The following is a 13,293-nucleotide window of genomic DNA, read 5'->3' on the forward strand; positions in this document are numbered from 1 at the left end:
TGTGTGTCCTGTACCGTCCTCATCTGCGTCCTGCTTGCATCACTTGCAGTGCAATAGAGGAAGAACACGAGAATCCTAAAAATATCCCTCTGCATCTCCCACATTAAGCCAGCCAGGCCTCTCGCCTTCTTCCTATTCCTACTGCATTATGTAACATCGGATCCGTTGCTATGGCAAACGCAACTTCGCAGTCCACACATCAGAAACAAGCACAATCTAGTCACTCTCTACACAGAGACGCATGCTCTTACTGGCCTTTTGCCAATTCATATTGAGGCGAGATAGGGGAAAGAGTAGGAATGGGATGTTTGCTTTCATAAAATGTTTATATATATATATATATATATATATATATATACTTAACTTTCTCCAGCTCAGAAATGACCTTTCTGCTGATGTAACCGAGGCCAAACAGGTGGGGCAAAATGAGCAACAATATCATAGACCGCTTTTCAAAATTCAACCAAATCCTGATGAGTGAAATCAAGCCCCCCACCCCTATTATTTCCCATTGAAAATTCAGTTTATGCTTCATGCCGTCTTGAACAGAGGAGCAGACGTTGAAGTGGACGAGCACTGAAGGTTTTGTGCAGTTAGCGGGGGGTGAGAGCTGGTTGGATTGTAAGCGGCTTTGATTCTGGTGAGACACAGATTCAAAGTCAAATTGAACTCAGCAGGAGGACAAATTGCATTTAGTAAAATTACTCAAACACAATGGTTTCACAAATGTTGCTAAAACACTGTTGTAAAAGGTGTCAAACAGTATAAAGTTTACCAAGGCAAAACAGTGAGACTACATTTTGTGAGCGGTTGCACATGTGTGACTACGGCATTGCCCAACTCATAAGTGCTGCATATGAGAAAAATCAAAGCAAACGAAACAAATGCATTACGAAAGTGCTGCTCATTTGAACTGTGCAGTGTGCTCCATTTATCAGCTCAGACAAATAACTGAGCACAGTGCAGTGCAAACAACCTGGTCAACTTCAACCTAAGCTTGCTTTGAGATTTGATGAGATGCATTCTACACAGAATTCTCTATAAACAGGTAAAACTTCACTGATGTAGAAAACCAGATATAGCAAGGCTTACTATAACTATAGTGTTGTGGCAAAAATAGGCCTAGTTGAATGCTATTACATTATTTATTTCAGTTTGTACAACCTTTGGAGAGAGAAATTCAATGAATATCCACTTCAATGATTCAGTTCACTGTCTTTAAAGCTTTTCACACAACTATTACCAGCACTTTAAAGCTCTAAAAATACCCAATTTAAATGGTATTTTTAATTGTATGACCAAAATATATTTTGCATAAAAACAGTTTTTACACATAGCAAAGGGGAACACATAAGTTTTGTATGTTTCCCAACTCAAGCTTAGTGCTTTACTTTTAAATGTGTACTACCAAGAAATAAATGTGTAATATTATTAGTTACTGCAGTTATTAATGCAAAACAATAGTAATTTATGATTAAATTCTCTTTATTTTTAATACCCCCCAAACCACCACCAGCCCTACCAAATCTGCTCCTGGCGCCACCATATGCAGAACTTAGTGGAGCTGTGTGACTGCTCTCAAATTTTGGGTTTCCACTGCTCCAGAGTCCAGTGGTGACGTGTTTTACTAACTCCATCTGATGCTTGGCAAACTTGGTGATGTGAGGCTTGCATGGAGCTGCTTGGGCATGGAAACCCATTCCATGAAGCTCCCGCCACACAGTTTTTGTGCTGACATTAATACCAGTCTTCAGCTATAAAATAAAGCAGAGCTTTTACTATGTGCCTCAGCACTCAGTAACCCTATTCTGTGACTTTACCTGGTCTTCTGCTTTGTGGTTGAGTTTTTCTAAATGCTCCACTTTCCAAAAATACCATTTACAGTTGACTGTCTAATATCTAGGGATGAAATTTCAGGTAGTGACTTACTCCAAAGGTAGCATCCTATTACAATACCATGCCTGAATTCAATGTGCTGTATAGAATTACTCTTTTTTGCACAAATGTTTGGACATGCAGGGTGCGTGGCTAGGAGCTTGATTTAATAAATCAGTGGCAATGGGTCTCATTGAAACATAAAGTGCAAAAGGGGAAAATTAATAAGAAAATACCCTATATGGATTAAAGTACACACCTCTTAAATATTGAAATCAAAAGAGGGGTCCAGAAATGTCAGTATCCTCAAGGGAAATCAGACACATGTACAGTACATGCACATGGATGCACTAAACACTCATGCAAAGGCAGAGGTCTGTGTTGAGTCAGAGATGGAGTTGACATTTTTACTGACAAAGCTCCAAATCAGTCACTGATAGGATATCATTACTGATCATCTGTAATAATTACTGTCACTGAGAAACTTTGGAGCCTATTGCTCTGCTAACTTTACAACTAGATTTTCACATTTCCTTAAGAAAAGATGAATGGTGGCTGCTGTACAAAACATGCCACAAGGGTCAAAGTGCTGTTGGTGGTTGTCATGGCATAACTATGTATTTTTTAAGTGGGGTTTTTTTTCTAGCACTTTTACATGCAACTAGGGTTTTCTGGGTTTACTGTACATAACATACGCATCATTGACCGCTGTAATAGTATTAATATTTGTAATACTAACACACTAACCTGCGTAAGTGCTTTATTTTTAATTTATGTAGACAAAACAGTATAGAATTTCAATATCAATATACATTATTGGCTATAAAATAATTAAAATGGTATCTAGCAGAATTTTTAATTCATGCATCCTTTCACAAACTAATTATTACGCTAATTTTTACAGTTTGTTGTTATAAAATGTCTGCAGAGACTCATAAAGCATGTGTTTAATTTGATAGAAGAATACAACAATAAGCAACGCTCTTGTTCCAACAGTAGGTAGATGACCTGGCTTTGAATGCCCTCATAACAATTAATGTTATTGCAGACAGCAGGCTGGACCATGTGTGTGGGCCTGGTTTTGTAAAGCGCAAGCCATCTCTCTCTGGCGCGCACACACACACACACACAATGTGAGGGATTAAGTGTTTTGAGCCCAGCCATTGTGCTATTGCACATGGGCGGCACTCTGCATAGATTTATTAGATGATGCCTGAGTGTTTGAATTCATGTGTTCATGAGCATGTTGTTATTGTGTGTTATTGTGTATATGTGTGAAAACCTATTTAGATATTATATTCATTACAAGTACAGCTGCTTCAAGCGTGTTGTTAGAAATGTTGTTATGTGGGCATTTTTTCTGCCAAATTTGTATGAGACAAAACTGAAACATGAGTGTAGATATGAAAGCTAATGGCCCCACTGATGGATGTTTATGGAAGCATCCATTTTGGCTTTATTGTGTTAGGACGCTGTACTGGCAGCAGGACGGGGCATAAAACACTGAAACACATAACAGTCCTCCAGCCAACAGCACCTCGGGATACCAAGGATATAAATACTGCATTGAAAGTAAGAGCCTTATTTAAGAGCATATCTGTGGTTAAGATGGTTTATATATGCTGTGTTCAGTCCTGTGTGTGCAGCTACTTTCTTTAGGGCCATTTACACAGAATGTGGAATAGGAAAAAAATGCAGAAAAGCCATTTTTAAAAGTAGCATTGCCTGTTAAGAACAGGTGTCGTGCATGAGGAAAAACATGAGGAAAAGTGTCAAAAAATGTCTGACTAGCACGTTTACAATGAAAAAGCACAGTGAAATACAAAAATGCATTCTGTGTGAACGGCCCCTTTTTATTTATGTAAAATGCAAGCTGCAAGGTAGAGGAATTAAAATAAATAATGAATAAATAATGATTTTTGATTGAATTGGTTGAGTGACTAATTCAATTACTCATTCATAAAGACAGCCTGGTTTAACAATGTTAATTGCACAAAGATTAATTAAAAAATCTCCATACCTAATACCAGACAGTCTGGAACCAGCAAGCTCCAAAACTTCAGTTAGGCCTAAAAAAAAATTTGTTTGGTTCCGGTTTCCGACCGACCCTGTCAATTTATGTGTGACCCAAATTTATTTTATGAGACTGGGGAAGAACGGTCTTTCACACATCGTTAATTAAATTACAGTTTACTTTAAATGCTGTTTTACACTTAAGTAATCCGTTAAAAACCATTAAGTATTGCATCAAAACCCTTTAACTGTCAATTCCTAAAGTGAGCTATAACTTAAGGTTTGGAAATCGTAACATTAAGAGAAACACGGGGGGAGGGGGGAGTCAACAATATATCGCGGAACAGAGAGGGCACTGACAACATGCTGACAGACAGGACATTAACATTACCAGCTTACTTTTAATATGAAACAAAGTCTCATTTGGTTATTTCACCTTTCAAATGTGGTCATTTTTTAAAGAAATGTAAACAATAAATACCGTTTTGTGGCTCTTGAATGTGTCGAACAGATCGCTGTAAGTTAGATCATCAGTTAAAACTAACTGATCGTCTCTTGCTTCTAGTTAATTTATAGCATCAAAATCAAATAAACCACATAAATGAACATCATAAAGAATGTTGTTTGACTACAAAAAGATGTCTGTACACTCCGTTTTTCAAGTTCAAATCCTCCATGTTAATCTACTATGAGATCGCCTGTCAAACTCCCGCGAAGGCTTTTTGTGTGTGTGTGTGCGTTTTGCGTGTCTATGGCAACAACAGACTTTAAACGGGAATACAGAATCACTGTCGTAAAAGTACCGGTACACACATTTAAAATCAGCGCGTGTGTGTGTGTGTGTGTGTGTGTGTGTGTGTGTGTGTGTAAAACTGCCACTGGAGAAAAAAAAAAAAGAAAAAAAAAAAAATCCCTACCGACCAATGACCTCAACTGACAACCAACCGGAACTAAACTTTTTTTTTTTTTAGGCCTTACATTAATGAAAGAAAATAATAATAATTAGCATTAGCAAAAACAACATTATTTCAGTTACTCTGTGGATACTGACATCAAGCGTCACTGATTTAAAAATTCAGTCAGTTTCCCAACAATTCCAACTTAACAACCAATCACAAGAATTACTGTAAACCAAAACAATAATCATGAATCTTTTAAGACCAAAATCAGGCTAGCTACACTAGTGGAGCTAGCTGTATATGATAACTTTCTGGAAATTCTGCAGTAAATCCTGCTTTCATAACATGTTTGTCTCTATTTGCTGTCTGACATAGTCAGTCCATCCCCCAAAACAGATCCTTGTGTCTCATCTCAGAGGGAACATACTTATCTCAGTTCAGCAAAACCATATGACCGGCAAGCTGCTGTGAGAGATAAGTGAGGCTACAGTGTGACCTGCTCTCTCTCTCTCTCTCTCTCTCACACACACACACACACACACACACACACACACACACACACACACACACACACACACACACACACACACACACACACACACACACACACAGTCAGGAGACATGCTTCAAGCCAGTTTCATAGAACGAAACAAACAAATGCCACATATGTTTACCTTAATCTTAATTTTATATGAAAACTCATGACCTTTTGCTTGGCTTTTACTTGAATATCACAGTCTTGTTGCACCACTGGTCAACACATCCTCTAAACAGAGCAGGTTATGTTTACAGGCACAGAAGTGTAGCTTTAATCTATCTGTGGTGAGTGCTATCCTGTGACCTTTCACCTGTATGACACAGGCCTATGTATTTTCTAAAACAAAAACACACAAAAAAACACCTGTATTCTCAACAACAAATCCATCACCTGTAGGGTGCTTTAAAGGTATAGCTCATCCCAAAATTAAAATACCGTCATCATTTACTCACCCTCATGTCATTCCAAAACGTGTTTGAGTTTCTTTCTTCTTTTCTGTTTTGAGGAATGACTTTTGTTTTTTGTTGATGAAAGACAATGAAAGTCAGCCGGATCCAAAATTTAGACCCCACTGACTTAAAATATATTCTTTTTGTGTTCCACAGGTTTTGAAATTATATGAGAGTGAGTCATCACATGTCATTTTGCTCATAAAATGAGTAGACAGAGGCCAAAAAAACAATACCAGAATCCACTAAATTTGACTGAAATGATAGTTTTCACACAGTAATTACACAACACAGTCATACAGTTTTTTAGTGCTGAAGGAATACTGTAACTTAACTAATGTTTGCTTTGGTCTGGTTTTTCTTCCTCTGAAACATTGCAGGGTTCACTCTTCTAGACACACTCTTTCCATGCACTCTGGGTTCTCTCTCTTTAGGCTCCATTCTTATCACATCTTCCATCCCTCTGCTTTCTACAAGCAGGAACCATCTTCCCCCTCTTCAGAGATCAATCTCAAGCCATTACACCAGGCCAAAGTCAGACACTCCTTACAAACGCTCAATCAAAGCTGAATCAGGCAGCCAATGATTTAGTCAATACAAGCTCAAATCAATTCTTGTAAATACAATGACTGTAAACTAATATAAATGGAAAAATCAACTATGCGATAATTTGCCGCCTTCTCATATCCATCAACTTACCCTTGTTCCCTGTCTCCATTCATATCCATTCATCCCTGCACGGGTCTATCAGATTGCAAAGGGGTCGGTCACATTTTAATTAAAAATCCTATAGAAGGTTCCTATGTAATCCCTCCCCGGTTAAGAAGCTTGAAGCGTGAGTACAAAGGACTCAAACATAAATCTTTGCTTTATTCTGTCCTAAGGCTGTAATTGAATCCATCCGGTGAATGAACTTCTCAAGCAGGCTCATGCTCTTCAAACAAATCTCAGACTTCATCCAAACACTGTTTTCACTAAACACACATCCATGCAACATCCTGATCCCAGATCACGGAGGTTATGTTTATGCATAAGAATAATGATTGTTGATGAGTATTAAGTTGGTCCTACTGTCACGACAACCTGTTGCCATGCACCGGTGGTTCTTGCTTTAATGAGAGATGACAAAAACATGTCCCTGCAGAGTATAATTGTGTTAAATATGCACTCCAATCACCGATTTTTATAAAAAAAGAGCCTGTTTTTCAACACCTACAGAATCAGCCTCATAGTGCGTAAAGGCCTTATTGTCTGTGATTGATAGTGGGTTTCAGAGACGTCTTTAATAAGCAGTAAGACGCTGGATGCTGAGTCATCACAGCAGATGGCTGCTTCTGAGCAAGCAGACGGCCTGCTACATGTGGTCAATTGATCCACAGATCTCAATTATATCGGCCACATACCTCTCAAAGGTACTGTATGTGGATAATCTGGTGCTGATTAAACAGACAGCATGAAATGTGGGTGTTTGGTGTAAAGTTACATATAAATAGATAACTGATTGAATTGCTCAAGCAGATGTCTGCTCATGAGCTCAGGCAGACTTTGAGTAGTTGTTAGTATTAATGGCCACCAGTTAATTGGATTCAGAAACCTGTCATACAAGGAGAGGTTATTGCATATCGGCTACTGATAATTAAGATCTCTTATGATCAGGGGACTGATGGTCTCGGTAATTAACACACTGTATATTCCTCTGAGATTTCAAGTGAAACACTTAAAACAAAGCTACAACTTAGAATATAAGATATAGCCTGTAGGGTTTGTGTCAACATTTTTGTGTTTGTGTTGTAAATAAGCAGCGATTTTGACAAGACATTACATATTTCAAGTACAGAAAGCAGTTGCAAATAGTGAGATATAAATTTATTTTATAATAGATACTTCTATCTCATATAGGCTGCATTTACGCTGGTGCAGAAAATACTAATTTTTACTCACATGTGACACAGTTTGGATATTGTTTCACACATGCAAATACAAAGATCTGCAAAAGATCGATTTTTTGCATCCTTCTAAGCCACCTCTAAATGTAGTTTTGAATCACAATGCATATGTGCAATTTGTCACCAGTTTAAATGGTTACTTGCCACTATACAGGGATGAATAGCCGAAAATCTAGTTTTTTTCAAACTGAAATAGATTCTAGTTACTTTATCATTATTTAGTAGTAAAAAGCAATTACTAGTCACATATGAAACGGATACTGTAAGTGTTTAAATGGCTTGCCATAGGCACCTGTTCTCTGGTTCTGTCGCCTTGTGTTATGTAAAAGCATCATCCACTGCCATGATCTAGCCGACTACATCAATCCTGTGGCGATTTGTGATTCACATCTTCTTACGCCATAACATGCACTTGGTTTGATGACTTTAATATTACTATTCGACTTAAATAAGTAGTCTGACCTATACTACGTTACAGATGTTTGAGTAACAGACGGTTGAATCCTGGGGCATTTCTCGCGCTGGCTCATATAATTTCACTTGAATTTATTCAAACAGATATACTGTCTGGGAAATATAAACTTACCTATCCAGCAAATATGATCCCAAAATACACAGCCTCCACCCGCGCTCCTCCCCGCGATATAATCCTCCCGCTTAATTCCTCAAAAACAAATATGACTACAGGAGCGGGCAAACCAAACTCAGCGCGTGTCCTGTATTCGCTCGGACTGTTTGCCAAATAGCAGCCACAAATATTTATCTGTCGTGACTCCGCATGTCGTGTGACAGATAGCGGGAACGCGCTCGCTGCCGTTGACCGCTGGTTCAATCCATTCGCCGCACCGAGGGGTTTAACTAAAACATGACACTGCACATTCACACTAGAGCGGGATTAAACCACACCAAAACAAAACCACATAGATTGTCTTTCAGTATACGTTTATCACGTTTATACTATATATATATATATATATATGAACATTTATTAAACGTTTCAGTCACGTACGCAAGTTGAAATAGTTGCAACGCTGCTTATCTGTAACAGATTGTGCATTCTAAACAAACAACGTCACATGCATCAGAATTCTTAATATTTTTCTGTGCTTCTAACTTTATTTTTCTTTATGAAATGAGTGTGTTTTAAAGGGCTAATTCCTTGTTTTCTATCACACCAGCAGGTCTGGTATGAGGAGAGCTCTTGTTTCTCTCATGGTCTCCAGGAGATGACTTCAATGGCAGTGGATGCAGCTCTCTGGATGACGGTGTTCGGGTGTGTTCGTCTGTTCTTCAGCAGAGGCACATGCTCCAGCAGCTGGGCCCGGGCCCTAGGAACCTCTGCCAGGACTGTAAGGGCACGGAGGGCATTGACACACACCGCTGTATTCTCACTCACCACCAGCTGCAGCAGCGGAGCAATGGCACCTGCGTCCAGAGCCTCGCTCTTACCTGGAAACAGACAGACAATGAGATCTAGCCTAGTCTAATCTAATATAGGGGGGTTCAAAGTGGGGTCCAGGACCCAAGGGCCACAAGGGAGTGCTAAGGGGTGAGAAGGAAAGTTCAGAGAAAAAAAAAACGTGTATTTGAATAATACTAAATTATATAATACATAAGAATAATAATTAATTTATAACTTCTGATATATCAAATTCTGATATAATGTTGCCTGTTGTAAAGGTTAATTTAAAACACCTACGAAACACTTCAATGTCTGGATGATGGTCTGGATGCTGGTCAAAACATCGTTTTAAAGAAATTAAGTAGACCAGGGTTATTATAGTTTTAAATATTAACTTTAATGTAAACTTTAACTAAAATAAAATGAAATATTAATTTTTTTTACTTTTTTATTTCAGCTAGTTGCCAAGGCAACATGTTATTTTAATTTAGTTCAACTTAATGTTCTAAAATAATTCAAACTGAAAAAAGAATAAAAACTATACAGAAATATTTAAAATAAACTATAAACATGAATAAAAACCTCTCAAAATATATTAAAACTTAAAATAAAATATAAATAAAAATTAATTTAAATGACCAGTATTACATGTAATAAAAACGATAATAGTATCTTAACTAATTTTTCGAGTTGAATCTCCTCTACTGTTCGGGATGAGCACCTAATTTCCAAATTTCTGTTTTTTACACTTTTGTCGTTATACTTGAAAGTATCTAGCTGCCTTTAGAGGGTCCCTTGCGAGGTGATATATTTGTAGGTCCATGGCATCAAAAGTCTGAAAACCTCTGATCTAATGTATGTGCATATAACTCCATCTAGAGGTTTTAAAGGGATATTCACTCCCAAATTAAAATCCTCTCATCATTTATTTACCCTCATGACTCCTTCTTTCTTCCTCACAACAGAAAAGACAATATTTTGAAGAATATAGGGAACAATTGCTAACAAAAACATCTATATTTATGTTCCACAAAATAAAAAACGTCATACAGGTTTGGAGCGACATGAAAGCGAAAATAAACTCCACTAAATTATCATTTTTGGATACATACAGGACTATAATAGAGACACTGAAAAGTTTCTAACTTCACCATCGACTCATAAAGTACAAGAATGCATTGATTTTGTGCTGACCCTTAGTGATAACAGCTGTGTTCATAATGGTTCCTGCAGAATTAGCGACAACTCCTCGGTCATCATCCGACAGCAGCTTGACTAATATGGGCAGAAGATGCTCCTCACACACCTTCATCTTCCCATCTGCAGGCACACTTAAGAGAGGAAAAAGGCATGTTTTTTTATTTATGTATAAAAGAATACCTGCTCTGATCTCTCACCCTAGTGAGCGTAACCTGATCTAGATGGTTGTGTGCCATGTTACCTGATTCCCACTAAAGCAGAGGAGGCTGCCCGGCGGATGGCAGGGGAGGGGTGAGAGAGCTGGTCTCTCAGGACAGGAACCGCATCACTCTCCAGCGCAGGAAGGGCGTTCACACTCACGCAGCAGCTCAGTGTGGAGAGAATTAAAGCACGGATGCTCTCTTCTTCATCAGAGACCTTCAGCACCAGTTTGGGCACCAGCCCCATAGACACCATGAACACTGCTCCTGTGGGGACATGACAGAGGACTCATCAAAAGAAAAGCTTCTGAAACACACTTTCCACATAAGAAGTATAAGATTAGTCACCTGAAGGAAATTCAGCGATCCTGTTGAGTGCTTGGTGCACGTTTTTACGACAGGCATTCACAGGGTCCTCAATCAGGCTTGTGAGGGGACCAACAATGTCAAGTTTCAAAAAGGCATCTCTGTGTGAACAAACATATCTATATACTGAATATTTTTAGAAATCAAAATTCAAAATGGCAAAAATCACTTCTGTTGCAGGTATTTTAGTGTTTTTCAAAAATATCCCCGCAAATTTTAAATATTACATTTTCATCTAAAATGCTATAAAATATTATTTGGGCAAAAAAAGACTATTTTTCTTACTGGAAATAACAAACTTTTACTTTACATTTTTGAAAGCATCAAGAGAGTGTTAAACCCCCCCACCCCCACAAAAATACAGTAAAAAAAGCAACACTGTGAAATGTTTTTGCACTGTTTTCCATTTTATTTTATTTTTTACATTTAATTTATTCCTGCAAGGATAAAGCTGACTTTTCAGCATCATCAGTCTTTAGTGTCACACGATTGTTCAGAAATCATTCTAACGTGCTGATTTGCAGCTCAAAAAACATTTCTTATTACTATCACTGTTGAAAACAATATTCGCTGCTCAATATTTTTGTGGAAACTTTTTTCACATTATAAAATATAATTTCAATGCATCCTTGTTGGATAAAAGTATTTATCTTAAAAAAAAAAAAATTAAACCTTAGTCTAATTATATTTTCAGCGTGCATATGTTATTTTTATTTAAAAAATTATAAAATATAAATATTAAAAATATATACATTTAAATATTGCCAGTGCGTTTTTATATTTATAAAACAAACATGAAAAATATAATATAAATATACCTAAAATATATTCCTTTTTGTTAAGGTTCAACTAACTCAACATACTGTCAATATACTCAATTTGTGACCTATACTGACATAATTTGACATAAATAACACATAGCCTACTATGCCAGGCAAAGCACATTTACAAACTAAAACTGTCAGCCCTTGAGTTCTTGCATGACTCACCTCCCCAAGCTGTGTGAAGCAAGCACATAAAGCACTTCAGTGGTTTTGACCCTGACTAAGTCATCTTCGTCTTGCAACAAAACTTTAAGTCTTTCCATACACCCTATGAAGAACAGAAAGAATGTTTGACTGTAACAACAAAGACATTTATTTTGTTTCTTAGAATGGACAATAGGGTTTCTTAAAGGGATAGTTCAACCAAAAATGAAAATTCTGTCATTAATTACTCACCCTCATGTCGTTCCAAACCCGTAAGACCTACTCCTCAATGGGAGCGCATCGCAGATTTTATTAGAAATATCTCAATTTGTGTTCCGACGATGAACAAATGTCTTACAGGTTTGGAACGACATGAGGGTGAGTACTTCATGACAGAATTCAAATGGAAATGTGTGTGACCTATGCTTTTAAGGCTGAGTTTACCGCTGAGGATGGCGTCATAGGCCCGCTCGTGGTCGTGCACGAGGTCGCAGAGTGCCGCGAGCGCCCTCTGTCGGGTGAACCGCTCCGCGTCCTGCAGCTCCAGCAGCAGCCTCGGGATCGCCCAGCTACCGAAGGCTACCGGCGCCTGTGTGAGATCAATATGAGGCGGGGGCTGCTCGGATGTTCGCGGACTTGCCATCTTCGTCGTTAGGGTGCTTCCATTATGTATAACGTAACACATATTGAAAAGTTAGTTATTGCACAGACCGAGTCTCAAGTTTGTAGGATATTTGAGTGTTCAACATGCCATTTTACATTCTAAATGTGAATACGTATTCAATACATTTGCATGAGCATTAAAAATCAGAATTTGCAGAACTACAAATTGTTAAAGACAATAATACCTTATTCGCTGATTTGTATCGTCCGCTGCTTGTGTTTATTTCATAGACTGTATGGTTTATTTCCGTATATGTTTCGGTTGTTATGGTAACTACGGAACTAACGCAACGCCGTTCTCAGGCAGTGACGTAAACTCCGTAGTTCACCAGCAGGACAGATGATACATGGAAAACTATTTGAATTTAATCTCAGTATCTACTAATAAGAAAGCTATAAGGACATTTAGAATTTGCTCTGCCTTTGATCTCCTTGTGTAATTTTGTTTACATTTTGGCCCTCTTTTCCTTTTATTTGATTCTTTATTGTGTTTTTATACATTTATTTTTTGTGGTTGATATTATGTAATGTATGTTTATACTTTTGTATGTTTTTGTGTTCTGCCTTAATTAAAAAAAAGAAAAGAAAAGGACAGATGATACAGAACTGAATCAATGAAAATCTGCAGTGTTCAAGACCTCTCTCACTTTAATCAGGGGGATAAAACACCTTTTGGCTTCAATGAACATTCTTAAGAGGATAAAAGTCGCTATTTGTTAATGTACTTATTTTAAATATAGTTCACATTCATACATGCAAATTTTCTAATAAAGC

General features: G+C 37.6%; 1 protein-coding gene across 1 annotated transcript; it reads right to left on the reverse strand.

Annotated features, from left to right (window-relative positions):
- Nucleotides 1-8,904: 8,904 nt before the first annotated feature.
- On the reverse strand, nt 8,905-12,746 carry LOC132097104 (radial spoke head 14 homolog). The gene is made up of 7 exons (XM_059502728.1): nt 12,705-12,746; nt 12,301-12,515; nt 11,878-11,980; nt 10,871-10,989; nt 10,564-10,789; nt 10,317-10,453; nt 8,905-9,169 (listed from the first exon to the last, which is right to left on the reverse strand). Exons 2-7 carry the CDS (start codon nt 12,497-12,499, stop codon nt 8,931-8,933), a joined length of 1,023 nt encoding a protein of 340 aa, XP_059358711.1. The 5' UTR covers nt 12,500-12,515; nt 12,705-12,746; the 3' UTR covers nt 8,905-8,930.
- Nucleotides 12,747-13,293: the final 547 nt, after the last annotated feature.

Source organism: Carassius carassius, chromosome 21 (genome assembly GCF_963082965.1).
Source record: "Carassius carassius chromosome 21, fCarCar2.1, whole genome shotgun sequence".
In the NCBI taxonomy this organism is placed as follows: domain Eukaryota; kingdom Metazoa; phylum Chordata; class Actinopteri; order Cypriniformes; family Cyprinidae; genus Carassius; species Carassius carassius.